The following is a 24,081-nucleotide window of genomic DNA, read 5'->3' as shown; positions in this document are numbered from 1 at the left end:
CTCGGTAATCCAGTTTGACCACCCGGTAATCCAGTCTGACCACCCGGTAATCCAGTCTGACACAGTGCCGGTAATCCAGTCTGACCACCCAGTAATCCAGTCTGACCACCCAGTAATCCAGTCTGACACAGTGTTGGTAATCCAGTCTGACCACTCGGTAATCCAGTCTGACACAGTGTCGGTAATCCATTCTGACACAGTGTTGGTAATCCAGTCTGACCACTCGGTAATCCAGTCTGACACAGTGTCGGTAATCCATTCTGACACAGTGCCGGTAATCCAGTCTGACACAGTGCTGCTAACCCAGTCAGGCACTGCTGGTAATCCAATCTGAACGTCAGATAACCCAGTTTGACACAGTGGCAATTATCCAGTTTGACGATCCGGTCATAGTGTCTGACAGAATGCTAGTAATCCAATTTGACCATACAATAACCCAGTCTGACACAGTGCTGGTAATCCAGTTTGACCATCGGCAATCCAATCTGACACAGTGTCAGTCATCCACTTTGACCATCTGATAATCTGGTAATCCAGTCTGACACAGGTTTGCACTTGCTGCTGTTCAATATTCAGTGTATTTACACTTAATCTGTACCAATGCTTTGTCTTTCAACACACCATTAACATATTGTTTGCCTTTGCTCCGTGACCTTTTGGTCAGCTATGTGGCCTGGTCCAATCTAGACCTCCTTTGTTATCGCTTATAACCTGTGACTTTTCTAATATTTGTCAGTTCCGATGAAGGGTCACTGACCCGAAACGTTAACTCTGCTTCTCTTTCCACAGATGCTGCCAGATCTGCTGAGTGATTCCAGCATTTCTTGTTTTTATTTCAGATTTCCAGCATCCGCAGTATTTTGCTTTTATTGACCATCTGATAATCTGGTAATCCAGTCTGGCACAGTATCAGTCATCCAGTTTGACCATCCAGTAATCCAGTCTGACACAGTGCTGGTAATCCAGTTTGACCATCTGATAATTAGGGCGGCACAGTGGCGCAGTGGTTAGCACCACAGCCTCCCAGCTCCAGCGACCCGGGTTCAATTCTGGGTACTGCCTGTGTGGAGTTTGCAAGTTCTCCCTGTGTCTGCGTGGGTTTCCTCCGGGTGCTCTGGTTTCCTCCCACAAGCCAAACGACTTGCAGGTTGGTAGGTAAATTGGCCATTATAAATTGTCCCTAGTATAGGTAGGTGGTAGGGAAATATAGGGACAGGTGGGGATGTGGTAGGAATATGGGATTAGTGTAGGATTAGTATAAATGGGTGGTTGATGGTCGGCACAGACTCGCTGGGCCGAAGGGCCTGTTTCAGTGCTGTATCTCTAAACTAAACTAAACGAAACTAATCCAGTCTGAAACAGTGCCAGCTATCTAGTTTGACAACGTGCCGGTAATTCATTTGACTATAACAGACCTGGCTTAAAGAAGGGCAGGATTGGGTGTTAAATATTCCAGGATGCAAGTTGTTCAGGAAAGATAGGAAAGGGGAAAAAGGGGAGGAGTGGCGGTACTGATTAAGGAGAGCAATACAGTGCTGGAGATAAAGGATGTCCCAGAGGGGTTGAGGACAGAATCATTTAGCTAGAGCTAAGGAACAAAAAAGGTGCGGTTACATTGCCCGGTGTTGTCTATAGGCCATCAGCTAGTGGGAAGGACATGGAGGAACAAATTTGCAAGGAAATTACAGAGAGGTGCAAAAATTATAGGGTAGTTATAATGGGAGACTTTAATTATCCATACATAGACTGGGATAATAGTAGTGTAAAGGGCAGTGAGGGGCAAGCATTCCTAGAGTATGTTCAGGAAATCTTTCTACAACACTATGTTGCTTGTCCAACGAGAAAGGAGGCACTGCTAGATCTGTTTTGTAGAAATGAGGTGGACCAAGTGGATCAATTATCAATAGGAGAGCATTTAGGGGACAGTGATCATTGTAACATAAGGTTTAGGATGATTATGGAAAAGGACAAAGAGCAATCCAGGGTATGAATAATTAACTGGGGGAAGGCCAACTTCAATGGGGTAATAATGGAGCTGGGGCAAATAAATTGGAGTCAGGAGCTGGCAGGAAAGTTGGTAGATGAACAATGGGCTACCTTTGAAGAAGAGATAGTTCGGGCACAGTCAAGGTATGTTCCCTCGACGCCAGAGGACATTGGTAGGGTGTTGAACGAATACTTCACATCTGTCTTCACCCAAGAGAATGAGGATGTAGATATGGAACTCAGAGAGAGAGAGACTGTGAGGTTCTTGAGCAAATTGTCATAGGCAGTGACAAGGTATTGGAGGTTTTGGCAGGCTTAAAAGTGGACAAATCTCCAGGTCCGGACGATTTGTGTCCTAGGATGCTGTGGGAGGCGAGGGTGGAGATTGCAGGGGCTCTGACCCTAATTTTTAATTCCTCTCTGGCCACGGGGGAGGTGCCAGAGGACTGGAGCACAGCTAATGTGGTCCCACTGTTTAAGAAAGGTTGTAGAGATAAGCCAGGGAACTACAGATCAGTGAGTCTCACGTCAGTGGTAGGGAAACTATTGGAGAAAATTCTGAAGGAGAGAATCTATCTCCACTTGGAGAGGCAAAATTTGATTAGGAATAGTCAGCATGGCTTTGTCAGAGGGAGGTCATGCCTAACAAATTTGATTGAATTTTTTAAGCATGTGACCAGGTATGTAGATGAGGGTAGTGCAGTTGATGTAGTTTACCTGGATTTCAGCAAAGGTCCCAAATGGGAGACTTATCAAGAAAGCAAATGCACATCGGGTACAGGGTAACTTGATAAGGTGGATTCAAAATTGGCTTAGCTGTAGGAGACAGAGAGTGATGACAGACGGCTGTTTTAGTGACTGGAAGCCAGTGTCCAGTGGCGTACCACAGGGATCTGTGCTGGGTCCCCTATTATTTGTCATTTATATAAACGACATAGATGACTATGTGGGGGGTAAGATCAGTAGGTTCGCGGATGACACAAAGATTGGCCGAGTGGTTAACAGTGAGGTGGAGTGTCTTGGGTTACAGGAAGATATAGGGGATGGTCAAATGTGCAGAAAAGTGGCAGATGGAATTTAACCCTGAAAAGTGTGAGGTGATACACCTTGGAAGGAGTAATGTGACACAGAAGTATTCAATGAATGGCCTGACACTGGGAAGTTCTGAGGAACAAAGGGACCTTGGTGTGTTTGTCCATAGATCTCTGAAGGCAGAAGGGCAGGTTAATAGGGTGGTGAAAAAGGCGTATGGGAAACGTGCCTTTATCAATCGAGGCATAGATTACAAATGCAGGGAGGTCATGTTGGAGTTGTACAGAACTTTGGTAAGGCCACAGCTGGAGTATTGTGTGCAGTTCTGGTCGCCACATTATAGGAAGGATGTGATTGCACTGGAGGGGGTGCAGAGGCGATTCACCAGTATGGTGCCTGGGATAGAACATTTAAGCTATGAAGAGAAGTTGGATAGGCTTGGGTTGTTTTCGCTGGAGCAGAGAAGACTGAGGGGTGTACAAGATTATAAGGGGCAAAGACAGGGTGGATAGGGAGCAGCTGTTCCCCTTAGTTGAAGGGTCAGTTACGAGGGACACAAGTTTAAGGTGAGGAGCAGGAGGTGAGCTTGTATCCGCTGGAATTTAGAAGAGTAAGATGTGACTTGATTGAAACATATAAGATCCTGAGGGGTCTTGATAGGCTGGATGTAGAAAGGATGTTTCCCCTAGTGGGAGAATCTAGAACTAGGGGTCACAGAGTTATACAGCACAGAAACAGGCCCTTTGGCCCATTGTGTCTGTGCCGGCCATCAAGCACCTAACTATTGTAGTCCCATTTTCCAGCACTTGGCCTGTAGCCTTGTATGCTATGGTATTTCAAGTGCTCATCTAAATACTTCTTAAATGTTGTGAGGGTTCCTGCCTCTATCACCACTTCAAGCAGTGCGTTCCAGGGTCACAGTTTAAAAATAGGGGGTTGCCCATTTAAGATGGAGATGAGGAGGAATTTTTTCTCTCAGAGAGTCGTGAGTCTTTGGAATTCTCTTCCTTAAAAGGCGGTGGAAGCAGAGTCTTTGAATATTTTTAAGGCAGAGGTGGATAGATTCTTGATAAGCAAGGGGGTGGAAGGTTATCAGGGGTAGGTGGAAATGTGGAGTAATCAGTTCAGCCATGAACTTATTGAATGGCGGAGCAGGCTCGAGGGGCTTTGTGGCCTACTCCAGCTCCTAATTCGTATGTTCGTACGTAGAAATGATGTGAAGGCATTAGAGAGAGTGCAGAAAAGATTTATGAGAATGGTTCCAGGGATGAGGAACTTCAGTTGTAAAGATAGATTGGAGAAATTGGGCTGTTCTTGTTGGAAAAAGGAGGTTGAGAGGAGATCTGATAGAGGTGTTCAAAATCATGAGGGGTCTGGACAGAGTAAATAGGGAAAAATTGTTCCCATTGGCGGAGGAGTCGAGAACCAGAGGACACTGATTTAAGGTGAATGGAGCTAAAGGTGACAGGAAAAATTAATTTATGCAACTAATTGTTAGGATCTGGAATGCACTGCTTGACAGTGTGGTGGAGGCAGATTCAATTGTGCCTTTCAAAAGGGTATTGTATTGGGTAATTATCTAAAGAGAAAATAATTTGCAGCGCTATGGGGAAAAGGCAGGGGAATCAGAGTAGTACAACACAAAAGGAGGCCATTCGGCTCATTGGGTCTGTGCCAGCTCTTTTGAAGAGCAATCCAGTTAGTCCCACATCCTGCTATTTTCCCATATCTGCACTTTTTTTCCCCTTGGAGTATTTATCCAGTTACCTTTTGAAAGCACCTATTAAATCTCCACCACCCGATCAGGCAGTGCATTCCAAATCCTAATCACTTGTGTAAAAAAAAATTTCCTCATGTTGCCTCTGGTTCATTTACCAATCATTTTAAATCTGTGGGAGCGGGGCAAGCTGAGTTGCTTTTGCAGAGAGCCGGCACGGACACGATGGGCTGAATGACTTCCTTCTGTGCTGTAACCATTCTCTGATTTTATGATTCTGTAAGCTTGTATCTATCCCAAAATAGTTCTATTCCCTGCTCTCTCTCTTAGTAGGCCTTTAGCAATCCAAACCTAATCCTACTTCCCCGTGCTCTGCCTGTAGCCCTGTATAAATCCCAAATTAATTATATTCCCTGCTCTCCCCATCGCCCTGTATTAATCCCAAACAAATCCCACTGCTCCACTCTTTCCGCATTGCCCTATCTGTCCTGATAACTAGTAAATAATCTCACTTCAGATAATGAAAGTGTATTTTTTTATTCGTTCATAGGATGTCAGCGTTGCTGGCAAGGCCAGCATTTATTGCCCATCCCTAATTGCCCTTGAGAAGGTGGTGGTGAACATAAGAACACAAGAAATAGGAGCAGAAGTAGACCATTGAACCTGCTCCGCCATTCAGTATGATTATGGCTGAACTTGGGCTTCAATTCCACTTTCCTGCCCACTCCCCACATCCCTTGATTCCCTGCAAGACCAAAAATCTTATCTATCCCAGCCTTAAATGTATTCAATGACGGAGCATCCACAACCCTCTGGGGTAGAGAATTCCAAAGATTCAACACTCTTTGAGTGAAGTAATTTCTCCTCATCTCAGTCCTGAATGATCGGCCTGTTATCCTGAGACTGTGCCCCCGCATTCTAGATTCCCCAACCAGCGGAAACAATCTCTCAGCTTCTACCCTATCAAGCCCTTTCAGATGTCTCAATGAGATCACCTCATTCTTCTAAACTCCAGAGAATATAGACACAATTTACTCAGCCTCTCATCATAGGACAGCCCCTTCATCACAGGGACCAATTTAGTAAATCTTTGCTGCACAGCCTCCAGTGCAAGTATATCCTTTCTTAAATGTGAAGACCAAAACTGCACACAGTATTCCAGGTGCGGTCTCACCAAAGCCCTGTACAATTTTATTAAGATTTCTTTATTCCTGTACTCCAATCCCCTTGCAATAAAGGTCAACATGGCATGTTAACTTTGTGCGTTCCTTGTACGAGTACCCTCAAGTCTCTCTGAACATCAACACTTACCAGTTTCACACCTTTTAACAAATATTCTGCTTTTCTAATTTTACGACCAAAGTAAATAACTTCATACTTCCCTACATTATACTCCATTTGCCATCTTGTTGCCCACTCACTTAACTTGTCTATATCTCTTTGCAGCCTCTCTGTGTCCTGTTCGCAGTTTACCTTTTCACAGAGCTTTGTATCATCAGCAAACTTAGATACCTTACTCTCTGACTCTTCATCTAAGTCATTAATATAGAGTGTAAATAGCTGAGCCGCCAGCACTGATCCTTGCGGCACCCCACTATTCACTGTTTGCCAACTTGAAAATGTCCCATTCATGCCCACTCTCTGCTTCCTGTCTGTTAACCAATCCTCTATCCATGCTAATATATTACCCCCAGCACTATGAGCTCTTAGATAATAAAAGCAAAATACCGCAGATGCTGGAAATCTGAAATAAAAACAAGAAACGCTGGAAATACTCAGCAGGTCTGGCAGCATCTGTGGAGAGAGAAGCAGAGTTAATGTTTCAGCTCAGTGACCCTTCTTCAGAACTGGAAGATATAAGAAATGTAAAAGATTTTAAGCAAATAAAGCGGGGGGTGGGGCAAGAGATAACAAAAGAGAAGGTGTTGATAGGACAAGGTCACAGAATAGCTGACTAGAAGGTGATGGAGCAAAGGCAAACAATATGTTAATGGTGTGCTGAAAGGCAAAGCATTAGTACAGATAGGGTGTTAATGGACTGAAAACTGAACAGCCACAAGCACAAACATGAAAAAACACAGTGGGTAGGGACAATAGAAACAAACTGAACAAACTAAAATAAAATAAACACAAAAAAGAAAAAATAACTAAAAATAAAAGTAAAATGGGGAGAATTTGCCAATCAATCTTTTATGTGGCACCTTATTGAATGCCTTTTGGAAATCCAGGTATACTACATCTACTGATTCTCCTTTATCTACCCTACTAGTTACATCCTCAAAAAACTCTAATAAATTTGTCAAACAGGATTTCCCTTTAGTAAAACCATGCTGACCTGTTCTAATCATACCATGCTTTTCCAATTGCATTGTTAAGATTTCTTTAATAATAGTTTCCAGCATCTTCTCAACGACTGATGTTAGGCTAACTGGCCGATGGGTCCCCATTTTCTCTCTACCTCCTTTCTTGAAAAGCGGTGCAACATTTGCCAACTTCTAATCTGACAGGAACATTCCTGATTCTAAGGAATTCTGGAAAATCGTAGCCAGCGCATCCACTACCTCTGCAGCTACCTCTTTTAGAACCCTAGGGTGTAGGCCATCTGGTCCCAGGGACATGTCAGATTTTAGTCCCTCAAGTTTCTCCAATACTTTTTCTCAGCTGATGTCAATTTCCTTAATTTCCTCACTTTTTAGCCCCGAGGTTACTGCCTATTCCTGGTTTGGAACCTGTGTTTTCTACTGTGAAGACAGACACAATATATGTGTTCCATGCCTCTGCAGTTTCCTCATTCCCCATGATGATTTCTCCTGTCTCGAAGGGACCAACGTCTACTTTAGCTACTCTCTTCCTTTTTATGCGCTTATAAAAGTTCTTACAATCTGTTTTTATATTGCTGGCTAGTTTACTCTCATTCTATTTTTTCCCTTTTTATCAACTTCTTTGTGGCCTACAGTAGGGAGGGAGTTGCCCTGGGAGTCCTCAACATCGACTCCGGACCCCATGAAATCTCATGGCATCAGGTCAAACATGGGCAAGGAAACCTCCTGCTGATTACCACCTACCACCCTCGATCAGTTGATGAGTCAGTACTCCTCCATGTTGAACACCACTTGGAAGAAGCACTGAAGGTAGCAAGGGCACAGAATGTACTGTAGGTGGGGGACTTAAATGTCCATCACCAAGAGTTGCTCGGTAGCACCACTGCTGGCCGAGTCCTAAAGGACATAGCTGCTAGACTGGGTCTGCGGCAGGTGGTGAAGGAACCAACAAGAGAGAAAAACATACTTGACCTCGCCCTCACCAATCTGCCTGCTGCAGATGCATTTGTCCATGACAATATTGGTAGGAGTGACCACCGCACAGTCCTTGTGGTGACGAAGTCCCGCCTTCACATTGAGGATACCGTCCATCGTGTTGTCTGGCACTACCACCATGCTAAATGGGATAGATTTTGAACAGATCTAGCAATGCAAACCTGGGCATCCATGAAGCGCTGTGGGCCATCAGCAGCAGCAGAATTGTACTCAACATACCTCATGGCCTGGCATATCCCCCACTCTACCATTACCCTCAAGTCAGGAGACCAACCTTGGTTCAATGAAGAGTGCAGGAGGGCATGCCAGGAGCAGCACCAGGCGTACCTAAAAATGAGGTGTCAACCTGGTGATGCTACAACAGAGGACTACTTGCGTGCCAAATTGCATAAGCAGCATGCAATAGACAGAGCTAAGCGATCCCATAACCTACGGATCAGATCTAAGCTCTGCAGTCCTGCCACATCCAGCTGTAAATGGTGGTGGAAAATGAAACAACTAACTGGAGGAGGTGACTCCACAAATATCCCCATTCTCAATGATAGGGGAGCCCAGCATTTTAGTGCAAAAGATAAGGCAGAAGCATTTGCAACAATCTTCAGCCAGAAGTGCCGAGTTGATGATCCATCTCGGCCTCCTCCTGATGTCTCCAGCATCACAGATGCCAGACTTCAGCCAATTTGATTCACCCCGCATAATATCAAGAAGCGACTGAAGGCACTGGATACTGCAAAGGCTATGGGCCCCTGACAATATTCCGGCAATAGTATTGAAGACATGTGCTCCAGAACTTGCTGCGCCGCTAGCCAAGCTGTTCCAGTACAGCTACAGCACTGGCATCTACCAGGCATGTCCTGTACACAAAAAGCAGGACAAGTCCAACCCGGCCAATTACTGCCCCATCAGTCTACTCTCAATCATCAGTAAAGTGATGGAAGGTGTCATCAACAGTACCATCAAGCGGCACTTGTTTAGCAATAACTTGATTAGTGACACTCAGTTTGGTTTCTGCCAGGGCCACTCAGTTCCTGACCTCATTACAGCCTTGGTTCAAACATGGACAAAAGAGCTGAACTCAAGAGGTGAGGTGAGAGTGACTGCCATTGACATCAAAGCAGCATTTGACCGAGTATGGCATCAAGGAGCCCGAGTAAAACTGGAGTCAATGGGAATCGGGGGAAAACTCTCCGCTGTTGGAGTCCTACCTAACGCAAAGGAAGATGGTTGTGGTCGTTGGTGGTCAAGCATCTGAGCTCCAGGACATCACTGCAGGAGTTCCTCAGGGTAGTGTCCTACAAAGAACAAAGATAATTACAGCACAGGAACAGGCCCTTCGGCCCTCCAAGCCTGCGCCGATCCAGATCCTCTCTCTAAACATGTCGCCTATTTTCTAAGGTTCTGTATCTCTTTTCTTCCTGCCCATTCATGTATCTGTCTAGATACATCTTAAAAGACGCCATCGTGCCCGCATCTACCACCTCCGCTGGCAACGCGTTCCAGGCACCCACCACCCTCTGCGTAAAGAACTTTCCACGCATATCCCCCCTAAACTTTTCTCCTTTCACTTTGAACTCGTGTCCTCTAGTAATTGAATCCCCCACTCTGGGAAAAAGCCTCTTGCTATCCACCCTGTCTATACCTCTCATGATTTTGTACACCTCAATCAGGTCCCCCCTCAACCTCCGTCTTCCTAATGAAAATAATCCTAATCTACTCAACCTCTCTTCATAGCTAGCGCCCTCCATACCAGGCAACATCCTGGTGAACCTCCTCTGCACCCTCTCCAAAGCATCCACATCCTTTTGGTAATGTGGCGACCAGAACTGTACGCAGTATTCCAAATGTGGCCGAACCAAAGTCCTATACAACTGTAACATGACCTGCCAACTCTTGTACTCAATACCCCGTCCGATGAAGGAAAGCATGCCGTATGCCTTCTTGACCACTCTATTCACCTGCGTTGCCACCTTCAGGGAACAGTGGACCTGCACACCCAAATCTCTCTGTACATCAATTTTCCCCAGGACTTTTCCATTTACTGTATAGTTCACTCTTGAATTGGATCTTCCAAAATGCATCACCTCGCATTTGCCCTGATTGAACTCCATCTGCCATTTCTCTGCCCAACTCTCCAATCTATCTATATTCTGCTGTATTCTCTGACAGTCCTCTTCACTATCTGCTACTCCACCAATCTTAGTGTCGTCTGCAAACTTGCTAATCAGTCCACCGATACTTTCCTCCAAATCATTAATGTATATCACAAATAACAGTGGTCCCAGCACGGATCCCTGTGGAACACCACTGGTCACACGTCTCCATTTTGAGAAACTCCCTTCTACTGCTACTCTCTGTCTCCTGTTGCCCAGCCAGTGCTTTATCCATCTAGCTAGTACACCTTGGACCCCATGCGCCTTCACTTTCTCCATCAGCCTGCCATGGGGAACCTTATCAAACGCCTTACTGAAGTCCATGTATATGACATCGACAGCCCTTCCCTCATCAATCAACTTTGTCACTTCCTCTAAGAATTCTATTAAGTTGGTAAGACATGACCTTCCCTGCACAAAACCATGTTGCCTATCACTGATAAGCCCATTTTCTTCCAAATGGGAATAGATCCTATCCCTCAGTATCTTCTCCAGCAGCTTCCCTACCACTGACGTCAGGCTCACCGGTCTATAATTACCTGGATTATCCCTGCTACCCTTCTTAAACAAGGGGACAACATTAGCAATTCTCCAGTCCTCCGGGACCTCACCCGTGTTTAAGGATGCTGCAAAGATATCTGTTAAGGCCCCAGCTATTTCCTCTCTCGCTTCCCTCAGTAACCTGGGATAGATCCCATCTGGACCTGGGGACTTGTCCACCTTAATGTCCTTTAGAATACCCGACACTTCCTCCCTCCTTATGCCGACTTGACCTAGAGTAATCAAACATCTGTCCCTAACCTCAACATCCGTCATGTCCCTCTCCTCGGTGAATACCGATGCAAAGTACTCGTTTAGAATCTCACCCATTTTCTCTGACTCCACGCATAACATTCCTCCTTTGTCCTTTAGTGGGCCAATCCTTTCTCTAGTTACCCTCTTTCTCCTTATATATGAATAAAAGGCTTTGGGATTTTCTTTAACCCTGTTTGCTAAAGATATTTCATGACCCCTTTTAGCCCTCTTAATTCCTCGTTTCAGATTGGTCCTACGTTCCCGATATTCTTTCAAAGCTTCGTCTTTCATCAGCCGCCTAGACCTTATGTATGCTTCCTTTTTCCTCTTAGCTCGTCTCACAATTTCACCTGTCATCCATGGTTCCCTAATCTTGCCATTTCTATCCCTCATTTTCACAGGAACATGTCTCTCCTGCACGCTAATCAACCTCTCTTTAAAAGCCTCCCACATATCACATGTGGATTTCCCTTCAAACAGCTGCTCCCAATCTACATTCCCCAGCTCCTGCCGAATTTTGGTATAGTTGGCCTTCCCCCAATTTAGCACTCTTCCTTTAGGACCACTCTCGTCTTTGTCCATGAGTATTTTAAAGCTTACGGAATTGTGATCACTATTCCCAAAGTAGTCCCCTACTGAAACTTCAACCACCTGGCCGGGCTCATTCCCCAACACCAGGTCCAGTATGGCCCCTTCCCGAGTTGGACTATTTACATACTGCTCTAGAAAACCCTCCTGGATGCTCCTTACAAATTCTGCTCCATCTAGACCTCTAACACTAAGTGAATCCCAGTCAATGTTGGGAAAATTAAAATCTCCTATCACCACCACCCTGTTGCTCCTACATCTTTCCATAATCTGTTCACATATTTGTACCTCTATCTCACGCTCGCTGTTGGGAGGCCTGTAGTACAGCCCCAACATTGTTACCGCACCCTTCCTATTTCTGAGTTCTGTCCATATTGCCTCACTGCTCGAGTCCTCCATAGTGCCCTCCTTCAGCACAGCTGTGATATCCTCTTTGACCAGTAATGCAACTCCTCCACCCCTTTTACCTCCCTCTCTATCCCGCCTGAAGCATCGATATCCTGGGATATTTAGTTGCCAATCATGCCCTTCCCTCAACCAAGTCTCAGTAATAGCAATAACATCATACTCCCAGGTACTAATCCAAGCCCTAAGTTCATCTGCCATACCTACTACACTTCTTGCATTAAAACAAATGCACCTCAGACCACCAGTCCCTTTATATTCATCATCTGCTCCCTGCCTGCTCTTCCCCTTAGTCACACTGACTTCATTATCTAGTTCCTTACAGGCTTTCGTTACTACCTCCTTACTGTCAACTGACCTCAATTGGTTCCCATCCCCCTGCCACATTAGTTTAAACCCTCCCCAACAGCGTTAGCAAAAGCACCCCCAAGGACATTGGTTCCAGTCCGGCCCAGGTGTAGACCATCCAATTTGTAATAGTCCCACCTCCCCCAGAACCGGTCCCAATGTCCCAAAAATCTGAACCCCTCCTTCCTGCACCATCTCTCAAGCCACGCATTCAGCCTGACTATTCTTTCATTTTTACTCTGACTATCACGTGGCACTGGTAGCAATCCTGAGATTACTACCTCTGAGGTCCTACTTTTTAACTTGGCTCCTAACTCCCTAAACTCTGCTTGTAGGACCTCATCCCGTTTTTTACCTATATCATTGGTGCCTATGTGCACAATGACAACTGGCTGTTCACCCTCCCCCTTTAGAATGTTCTGCAGCCGATCTGAGACATCCCTGACCCGTGCACCTGGGAGGCAACATACCATTCGGGTGCCTCGTTTTCGACCACAGAACCGCCTATCTACTCCCCTTACAATCGAATCCCCTACGACTATAGCCCTTCCACACTTTTTCCCGGCCTTCTGAACAGCAGAGCCAGCCACGGTGCCATGGACCTGGCTACTGCTGCCTTCCCCTGGTGAGCCATCTCCCTCAACAGTATCCAAAACGGTATACTTGTTTTGGAGGGAGATGACCGCAGGGGACTCCTGCGCTGCCTTCCTGCTCTTTCTCTGCCTTTTGGTCACCCATTCCCTTTCTCCCTCAGCAATCCTAATCTGCGGTGTGACCAATTCACTAAACGTGCTATCCACGACCTCCTCAGCATCGCGCATGCTCCAAAGTGAGTCCATCCGCAGCTCGAGAGCCGTCATGCGGTCTAACAAGAGCTGCAGCTGGACACACTTCCTGCACGTGAAGGAGTCAGGGACATCAGCCATGTCCCTGAGCTCCCACATTGAGCAAGAGGAGCATGACACGGGTCTGAGATCTCCTTCCATTTTTAATCTTAAGCTTAACTTAGTTAAATGAAAAAGGAACGAAAAGTTTTTACCAATCACGATAAAACCAGAGAAATCGAAAAAGCCTTACCTTATAAACACCCCACCGAGTCCTTTTTTTTTGGTTATAGGAGGAGGGCGGTTGGGAGACACTACAAGTGTGGTGTCTCGGGTTTAGAAACTGCCCAAATATATAGTGTTTTACTTACCCAGCAGCCCCCTGGCCTCCGCCGAAAACAAAAGGAAATTAAGTTTACTTTCAAACTGACCTTCCCAGCTGCTCACTCGCTCACACTCTGCTCCCGAAAAAGCTGCTGCAATGAAAGGAAAGTTATTTTAAACCGCCCAAATATATAGTGTTTTACTTACCCAGCAGCCCCCTGGCCTCCGCCGAAAACAAAAGGAAATTAAGTTTACTTTCAAACTGACCTTCCCAGCTGCTCACTCGCTCACACTCTGCTCCCGAAAAAGCTGCTGCAATGAAAACATTGAAAATAGGAGCAGGAGTAGGCTATTCGGCCCTTTGAGCCTGCTCCGCCATTCATTATGATCATGACTGATCATCCAACTCAGTAACCTGTTCCTGCCTTCACCCCATATCCTTTGATCCCTTTAAACTGAAGAGCTATATCTAACTCCTTCTTAAAAACATACAATGTTTTGGCCTCAACTGCTTTCTGTTGCAGCAAATTCCACAGGTTCACCACTCGGGGTGAAGAAATTTCTCCTCATCTCAGTCCTGAATGGTTTACCCTGTATCCTTAGACTATGACCCCAGGTTCTGGGCTCCCCCACCATTGGGAACATCCTTCCTGCATCAACCCTGTCAAGTCCTGTTAGAATTTTATAGGTTTCTATGAGATTCCATCTCACTCTTCTGAACTGCAGCGAATATAATTCTAACAGACTCAATCTCTCCTCATATGTCAGTCCAGCCATCCCAGGAATCAGTCTGGTAAACCTTCGCTGCACTCCCTCAATAGCAAGAACATCCCTCCTCAGATAAGGAGACGAAAGCTGCACACAATATTCCAGGTGTGGCCTCACCAAGGCCCTGTACAATTGCAGCAAGACATCCCTGATCCTGTTCTCGATTCCTCTCGCTATGAAGGCCAACACACCATTTGCCTTTTTTGCTGCCTGTTGGACCTTCAGCGACTGGTGTATAAGAACACCCAGGTCTCGTTGCATATTCCCCTTTCTCAGTTTATAGCCGTTCAGTTAATGATCTGCCTTCCTGTTTTTGCTCCCAAAGTGGATAACCTCACATTTATCCACATTATACTGCATCTGCCATGCATTTGCCCACTCACTCAACTTGCCTGAATCACCCTGAAGACTCTCTGCATCCTCCCATCACAACTCGCCCTCCCACCCAGTTTTGTGTCATCTGCAAATTTATATTTAATTCCCTCATCAATATCATTAATATATATTGTGAGTAGCTGGGGTCTTAGCATCGATCCCTGCGGTACCCCACGAGTCACTGCCTGCCATTCGGAAAAAGACCCATTTATCCCTATTTTATTTATTTTTTTTATTTAGAGAGACAGCACTGAAACAGGCCCTTCGGCCCACCGAGTCTGTGCCGACTAACAACCACCCATTTATACTAACCCCACAGTAATCCCATATTCCCTATACTAGGGGCAATTTACAACGGCCAATTTACCTATCACCTGCAAGTCTTTGGATGTGGGAGGAAACCGGAGCACCCGGTGAAAACCCACGCAGACACAGGGAGAACTTGCAAACTCCACACAGGCAGTACCCAGAATCGAACCTGGGTCCCTGGAGCTGTGAGGCTGTGGTGCTAACCACTGCGCCACTGTGCCGCCCATCTTTGTTTCCTGTCTGCCAACCAATTTTCTATCCATCACAATACACTAACCCCAATCCCATGCGCTTTAATTTTACACGCTAATGTATCAATGACCTTCCTTCAATCATAAGGTCAGAAGTGGTGATGTTCGCTGATGATTGCACAATATTCAGCACCAATTGCAACCCTTCAGATACTGAAGCATTCCGTGTCAAAATACAGCAAGACCTGGACAATATCCAGGCTTGGGCTGAAAAGTGGCAGGTAACATTCGCGTCACACAAGTGCGATGTAATGACCATCTCTAAGAAGAGAGAATCTAACCATCTCCCTTTGACATTCAACGGCATTACCATCGCTGAATCCCCCACTATCAACATCCTAGGGGCTACCATTGACCAGAAACTGAACTGGAGTATAAATATAAATACCATGGCTACAAGAGCAGGTCAGAGGCTAGGAATCCTGCAGCAAGTAGCTCATCTCCTGACTCCCCAAAGCCTGTCCACCATCTACAAGGCACAAGTCAGGAGTGTGATGGAATACTCTCCACTTGCCTGGATGGGTGCAGCTCCGCTCGACACCATCCAGCACAAAGCAGCCTTCTTGACTGGCACCCCATTCTCTAAAAAGATTCACTCCCTGCACCACCGACGCACAGTGGCAGCAGTGTGTACCATCTACAAGATGCACTGCAGCAACGCACCAAGGCTCCTTAGACAGCACCTTCCAAACCCATGACCTCTACCAACTGGAAGGACAAGAGCAGCAAATGCATGGGAACACCACCATCTGCAAGTTCCCCTCCAAGTCACACACCATCCTGACTTGGAACTATATCGCATTTCCTTCACTGTCTCTGGGTCAAAACCCTGGAACTCCCTTCCTAACAGCACTGTGGGTGTACCTACCCCACATGGACTGCAGCGGTTCAAGAAGGCAGCTCACCACCACCTTCTCAAGAGCAATTAGGGATGGGCAATAAATGTTGGCCTAGCCAGTGACGCCCGCATCCCATGAATGAATTAAAAAAATAGTTGGATTAGAATAGGTGGATCATTTTTCGGATGGCACAGACATGATGGACCAAGTGGCTTTTTTTTGTGCCTTAAACTTTCTATGATTCTAAGATAGCTTTATCCCTAGTCGGTTCTACAACGTATTGCTCTAAGAAACCACTGTTGCCAATTTGATTTCCCCAGTCTATATGCAGATTAAAGTCCCCCACGATTAATACAATACTTTTTTTACATGGTCTAATAATTTCCCGTTTAATGTTCTGTCCAATAATATAGCTACAGTTGGGGGGCCTGTAACTACTCCCTGCAGTGTTTTATGACTCTTGTTATTCCGAATTTCCACCCAAACAGATTTTACTTCATAATCTTCTGAGGCCAGGTCCCTTCTTACTAATGTCCTTATGTCATCCTTTACTATCAGGGCTACTTCTCCTCATTTGCAATTCTGTCTGTCTCTGAAATATTGTGTATCCTGGAATATTCAGTTCCTAACCTTGATTTCCTTATAACCATGTCTCGGTAATGGCAATTAGATCTGGATCATTTACCTCTATTTGTGCCACTAGTTCATCTATCTTATTACAGATGCTTCGTGCATTCAGATAAAGGAGCTTTAATTTCATTTTTTTACCTCTATTCCCTGCAATGACCTTATTTGCTGATGTATAATTTTTGTTAAACTCTCTGTTTCTTCCTGTCCCATTCTGTTGGCATTTACCCACATCACTATCCTGCTCTGATGCCCTGACTTCTCTCTCTTTGGATTTCTAAATTTCCCTTTATCCAAACCCTTCCCTCCCCCCTCCCCACCACTCTTAAAGCCCTATCCACAGCCCTAGTTATGTGATTGGCCAAGACACTGTTCCCAGCCCGTTTCAAGTGAAGCCCATACCAACGGAATAGCTCCCTCTTCCCTGAGTACTGATGCCAGTGCCCCAAGAATTGAAACCCCTTCTTCCAATGCCACTCTTTGAGCCATGCGTTAGTTCTCTAATCTGCTTGACCCTGTGCCAATTTGCGCGTGGCTCAGGTAAAAATCCAGAGATGATTACCTTTGATATTCTGCATTTTAGTTTGTCCCCTAACTCCTTAAATTCTCAAAGCAGAACATCATTTCTGGTTCTAGCTATGTCATTGCTTTCCACGTGGACCAGGACAACTGGATCCTCCCCCTCCCACTCCAGGTTCCTTTCCAGTCGTGAGGCGATGTCCTTAACCTGACACCGGGCAGGCAACATAGCCGTCGCAGCTCCCAATCGCAGCTGCAGAGAACAGTATCTAACCTCCCGACTATACCGTCTCCTATCACTACCACATTCCTCTTCACTCCCCTCACTGGAATGGCATCTTTCACCATGGTGCCATGGTCAGTCCGCTAATCAACCTTGCAGTCCTTCTCTTCATGCAGGTAGTCTCGTACCTGTTGGACAAGATCACGGGCTGAGGCTCCTCCATCACTACATGCTGATTCCCCCTATCTGCCTCACTCACAGTCACACCCTCCTGTCCCTGACCATTGGCCATCTCTGATGTTCTCCCTACTCTAAGGGATGTGACTGCCTCCTGGAACAAAGTGTTCAGGTAACTCCCTTGCTAATGCTCCACAATGTCTGCAACTCAATCTCCAGATCAGCAATTCTAAGCTGAAGTTGTGCAAGCTGCAGACACTTACTGCAGACATGGTTGTCCGGAATTGCATTGCATTCCACAGATTCCAGCATGCTGCAGTTGCAGCACATCACCAGCCCTGCCATCACTGTACAACCTTATTTTTTAATTAGTCAATTAGTTAATAATTCACACAGCTGAAGTAATGGAAAGTTGTACTCACCTACCTTGGAGTCAAAGGAAGACTCACCAGCTGCTGGAGGCTAAAGAAAATAGGAAAAGGAGCCCCTCTTTCCCCCCTGCACCAAATTCCCACATGCACCAAATTTACAACTTCACTCTGGCAATGCCTCACTCAGACAGATGTCTCCTATCACTGCGTCCCTTCACTGCCTGGCACCACCTTGAACTGCAGCAGTCCTTGTGGTGTAGGTTCATACACAGTTCTGCTCTGGAGGGAGTTCCAGGATTTTGACCCAGCGACAGTGAAGCGATACAGCTCCAAGTCACAACGGTGTGTACTTGGAGGGGAACCTGCAGATGGTGGTGTTCCCATTGTCTGCTGCCCTTGTCCTTCTCGGTGATAGAAGTTGTGAGTTTGGAAGGTGCGGTTGAAGGAGGCTTGGCGAGTTGCTGCAGTGCATCTTGTATATGGTGCACACTGCTGCCACTGCGCACTGGTGGTGGAGGGAGTGAATGTTTAAGGTGATGGGACGCTTTGTCCTGGATGATGTTGAGCTTCTTGGGTGTTGTTGGAGCTGCAATCATCCAGGCAAGTGGTGAGTATTTCATCACACACTTGTGCCTTGTAGATGATGGACAGGCTTTGGGAAGTCAGGGGGTGAGTTACTCGCTGCAGAATTCTCAGTCTCTGACCTGCTCAACTACCATCAATTAAGTCTGTAATAAAAGTAAAATACTGCGGATGCTGGAAATCTGAAATAAAAACAAGAAATGCTGGAAATACTCAGCTGGTCTGGCAGCATCTGTGGAGAGAGAAGCAGAGTCAATGTTTCAGGTCAGTGACCTTTCTTCAGAACTCACTGACCTGAAACATTAACTCTGCTTCTCTCTCCACAGATGCTGCCAGACCTGCTGAGGATTTCCAGCGTTTCTTGTTTTTATATCAATTAAGTCTGTTAGCTTTGGTCTCCTTTGTGTATTAAGTGTTAAGGAGTAGATAGAAGTGACCAGTGTTGCTTCTGTATGTTGCCAACTTCTAAAAGAAACAACATTCCAATATCTTTGTCTTTTTCAATGACAACTTATCAGAGTAGACATTTAACATTATTAAAAATGAGGAAGGCTTTTACCTTCGACAGTTTATAATTAAATGCTGCAGGCATGGTTTGACTATCTACTGTTAATCGTGTTTCAGAAGCCTGTGGGCAAAGATGAGTTTGTTAAAATTCGGAAGAGAGACTTAGAGAGACTAACAACTGAGACTATGCAAATCAAGGACTTTCTGCCAAAGATTCTTAATGGAGAATTCCTGGAGAGCTTTCACCAACTGGAAGTAGCTGAAGCAAGTGAGTTTTTTTGCTTTTGTTGGAAGATTGTACTTCAGTTTATGAATAAGCAGACTTGGAGATTTGGTTTTAAAAGAGAAAAGGCTGGAAGCACTCAACAGGCCTATCAGCATCTGGGAAAGAATTAGCAACATAGAAAATAGGAGCAGGAGTAGGCCATTCGGCCCTTTAGAACATAGAACATTACAGCGCAGTACAGGCCCTTCGGCCCTCGATGTTGCGCCGACCTGTGAAACCATCTGACCTAAACTATTCCATTTTCATCCATATGTCTATCCAATGACCACTTAAATGCCCTTAAAGATGGCGAGTCTACTACTGTTGCAGGCAGGGCGTTCCACGCCCCTACTACTCTCTGAGTAAAGAAACTACCTCTTGACATCTGTCCTAATTCTATCACCCCTCAACGTAAAGCTATGTCCCCTCGTGTTTGCCATCACCATCCGAGGAAAAAGACTCTCACTATCCACCCTATCTAACCCTCTGATTATCTTATATGTCTCTATTAAGTCACCTCTCCTCCTCCTTCTCTCCAACGAAAACAACCTCAAGTCCCTCAGCCTTTCCTCGTAAGACCTTCCCTCCATACCAGGCAACATCCTAGTAAATCTCCTCTGCACCCTTTCCAAAGCTTCCACATCCTTCCTATAATGCGGTGACCAGAACTGCACGCAATACTCCAGGTGCGGCCTCACCAGAGTTTTGTACAGCTGCAGCATGACCTCGTGGCTCCGAAACTCGATCCCCCTACTAATAAAAGCTAACACACCATATGCCTTCTTAACAGCCCTATTAACCTGGGTGGCAACTTTCAGGGATTTATGTACCTGGACACCAAGATCTCTCTGCTCATCTACACTACCAAGAATCTTCCCATTAGCCCAGTACTCTGCATTCCTGTTACTCCTTCCAAAGTGAATCACCTCACACTTTTCCGCATTAAACTCCATTTGCCATCTCTCAGCCCAGCTCTGCAGCCTATCTATGTCCCTCTGTAACCTACAACATCCTTCGGCACTATCCACAACTCCACCGACCTTCGTGTCATCTGCAAATTTACTAACCCACCCTTCGACACCCTCATCCAGGTCATTTATAAAAATGACAACCAGCAGTGGCCCCAAAACAGATCCTTGCGGTACACCACTGGTAACTAAACTCCAGGATGAACATTTGCCATCAACCACCACCCTCTGTCTTCTTTCAGCTAGCCAATTTCTGATCCAAAGCACTAAATCACCTTCAGTCCCATACTTCCGTATTTTCTGCAATAGCCTACCGTGGGGAACCTTATCAAACGCCTTACTGAAATCCATATACACCACATCCACTGCTTTACCCTCATCCACCTGTTTGGTCACCTTCTCAAAAAACTCAATAAGGTTTGTGAGGCACGACCTACCCTTCACAAAACCATGCTGACTATCGCTTATGAACTTATTCTTTTCAAGATGATTATAAATCCTAACTCTTATAACCTTTTCCAACATTTTACCCACAACCGAAGTAAGGCTCACAGGTCTATAATTACCAGGGCTGTCTCTACTCCCCTTCTTGAACAAGGGGACAACATTTGCTATCCTCCAGTCTTCCGGCACTATTCCTGTCGACGATGACGACATAAAGATCAAGGACAAAGGCTCTGCAATCTCCTCCCTACCTTCCCAGAGAATCCTAGGATAAATCCCATCTGGCCCAGGGGACTTATCTATTTTCACATTTTCCAAAATTGCTAACACCTCCTCCTTGTGAACCTCAATCCCATCTAGCCTAGTAGTCTGTATCTCAGTATTCTCCTCGACAACATTTTCTTTCTCTTCTGTAAATACTGACGAAAAATATTCATTTAACGCTTCCCCTATCTCCTCTGATTCCACACACAACTTCCCACTACTATCCTTGATTGGCCCTAATCTAACCCTAGTCATTCTTTTATTCCTGATATACCTATAGAAAGCATTCGGGTTTTACTTGATCCTATCCGCCAATTACTTCTCGTGTCCTCTCCTCGCCCTCCTAAGCTCTCCCTTTAGATCCTTCCTGGCTAGCTTGTAACTCTCAAGCGCCCTAACTGAGCCTTCACGTCTCATCCTAATATAAGCCTTCTTCTTCCTCTTGACAAGCGCTTCAACTTCTTTAGTAAACCACGGCTCCCTCGCACGACAACTTCCTCCCTGCCTGACAGGTACATACATATCAAGGACACACAGTAGCTGCTCCTTGAATAAGCTCCACATTTCGATTGTGCCCATCCCCTGCAGTTTCCTTCTCCATCCTACGCATCCTAAATCTTGCCTAATTGCATCATAATTTCCTTTCCCCCAGCGATAATTCTTGCCCTGCGGTATATACCTGTCCCTGCCCATCGCTAAGGTATATCTAACCGAATTGTGATCACTATCACCAAAGTGCTCACCTACATCTAAATCTAACACCTGGCCGGGTTCATTACCCAGTACCAAATCCAATGTGGCATCGCCCCTGGTTGGCCTGTCTACATACTGTGTCAGAAAACCCTCCTGCACACACGGGACAAAAACTGACCCATCTAAAGTACTCGAACTATAGTATTTCCAGTCAATATTTGGAAAGTTAAAGTCCCCCATAACAACTACCCTGTTACTCTCGCTCCTGTCGAGAATCATCTTCGCTATCCTTTCCTCTACATCTCTGGAACTATTCGGAGGTCTATAGAAAACTCCCAACAGGGTGACCTCTCCTCTCCTGTTTCTAACCTCGGCCCATACTACCTCAGTAGATGAGTCCTCAAACGTCCTTTCTGCCGCCGTAATACTCTCCTTGATTAACAATGCCACACCCCCCCCTCTTTTACCATCTTCTCTGTTCTCACTGAAACATCTAAATCCCGGAACCTGCAACATCCATTCCTGTCCCTGCTCTACCCATGTCTCCGAAATGGCCACAACATCGAGATCCCAGGTACCAACCCATGCTGCAAGCTCACCCACCTTATTCCGGATGCTCCTGGCGTTGAAGTAGACACACTTTAAACCAAGTTCTTGCTTGCCAGTGCCCTCTTGCGTCCTTGTAACCTTATCCCTGACCTCACTACTCTCAACATCCTGTACACTGGAACTACAATTTAGGTTCCCATCCCCCTGCTGAATTAGTTTAAACCCCCCCGAAGAGCACTAGCAAATCTCCCCCCCAGGATATTGGTACCCCTCTGGTTCAGGTGAAGACCATCCTGTTTGTAGAGGTCCCACCTACCCCAGAAAGAGCCCCAATTATCCAGGAAACCAAAACCCTCCCTCCTACACCATCCCTGCAGCCACGTGTTCAACTCGGAGCCTGCTCCGCCATTCATTATGATCATGGCTGATCATCCAACTCAGTAACCTGTTCCCGCTTTCGCCCCATATCCTTTGATCCCTTTATCTTGCTCGTCAGTGTTTTTTCATGTCCCCTCTTCACTCTCCTAATTACTTTTTTAAGTACCCCCCTATACTTTCTATACTCCTCCAGTGCCTCTGCTGTTTTCAGCGCTTCGAATCTGCCATCAGCCTCCTTTTTTTCCTGATCCAATCCTCTATATCCCTTGATATCCAGGATTCCCTGGACTTGATGATTCTACCCTTCACCTTAACGGGTACATGTTGGCTCTGAACTCTCACTGTTTCCTCTTTGAATGACTCCCACTGATCTGATGTAGACTTTCCTACAAGTAGCAGCTCCCAGTCCACTTTGGTCATTATGTTGTCCACTCTGTCCATACAGTCCTTTAAATAAGAATTTGGGTCGGAGTCAGCCTTCTTTACCACAGTGACTTTTCTAGAGTCTATGCAAGTTTGACCCGACCTACCAGGTTTTGACATCAAGATCATCTGCGAATTCCAGCTGTCCTGACTAGGTTCAACTAAGCTACCCTTTCGTATGCATTGTACCACTGCTTCTACTTGGGCCTGTCTGTCTGGACCTAAGCTACAAGGATGTTGTTTTAAAGGAATGGTTCCCCCATACCCACATCATGACCGGAATTTTACACCACACCAGCGAGCCGGATGGTGGCAAGGGGGTGGCGTAAAATTGAGCGGGAGGCCTTCCCAGTCCGCTCCCACCTCCGGCCCACTTTACCGGGGGATGGGGGTGCGGGGGAGGGGGCGAGAAACGGGCCGCCCGCTCCAGCCAAGTAAGGCCCTTAAGTGGCCACTTACCCGCCCACGGGTATTTTACCCATGGTAAGTGGGCATCCATGTGACATGAAAGGCCGCCCAGTGATACTTGGTGGCCTCTCAGCGCACCGGGATAAGAGGGCCCTGACAATTGAGGGCCGCCCCCGCTTCCCCAACAACTACCAGGACCCGAGACACCCCCCCCCTTCCCCCCAAACGACCACTCTTGCCTCGCCGGGGCGGGACCAATTTCCCCAGCGGGGCAACACTAACTTACCTGTGATCCTGGCTGCATGTCCTCGGCTGGGCTGCAGTCCCAGCAGTGGCCACCGCTCCCAGTGGCACTGCTGGGACTAAGAGCTGCTGGTCCGATCTTTGGCCAGCAGTTCAGTGAGGTGGGATGTCCTCTCTCAAGTGGGTGGAAGTCCCTCCTTGGAACAATTAAAGCCTGGGGACCTGTAAAATGCAGGTCGGGTCCTCGGGCTGGGCGGAAGCGAGTCCGCCACTGACTTTTACATCGGTGGCCAACTCCCGTCCGCATGGCTTGTCCATCTTAATGCCTTTTAGAATACCCAACACTTCCTCCCTCCTTATGCCGACTTGACCTAGAGTAATCAAACATCTGTCCCTAACCTCAACATCCGTT

General features: G+C 46.2%; 1 protein-coding gene across 5 annotated transcripts in view; it reads left to right on the top strand.

Moving 5' to 3' along the window:
• The window catches only part of hsf2bp (heat shock transcription factor 2 binding protein), a 245,369-nt gene that overhangs the window by 12,603 nt on the left and 208,685 nt on the right, over positions 1 to 24,081 (top strand). For 3 of the 5 annotated variants that reach the window (XM_068040083.1, XM_068040086.1, XM_068040082.1), the window contains exon 2: positions 19,152 to 19,302. The exons of 1 other annotated variant lie outside the window; for it this stretch is intronic. In XM_068040083.1, coding sequence (XP_067896184.1) covers positions 19,221 to 19,302 — 82 coding nt within the window. In that variant the 5' untranslated portion in view covers positions 19,152 to 19,220. Of the gene's footprint in view, positions 1 to 2,073; positions 2,131 to 19,151; positions 19,303 to 24,081 lie in introns of those variants that run through there. One more of the 5 variants, XM_068040084.1, reaches the window with a different exon arrangement.

Source organism: Heterodontus francisci, chromosome 10, assembly GCF_036365525.1.
Source record: "Heterodontus francisci isolate sHetFra1 chromosome 10, sHetFra1.hap1, whole genome shotgun sequence".
Taxonomy (NCBI): Eukaryota; Metazoa; Chordata; class Chondrichthyes; order Heterodontiformes; family Heterodontidae; genus Heterodontus; species Heterodontus francisci.
This window is presented reverse-complemented; position numbering and strand designations above follow the sequence as displayed.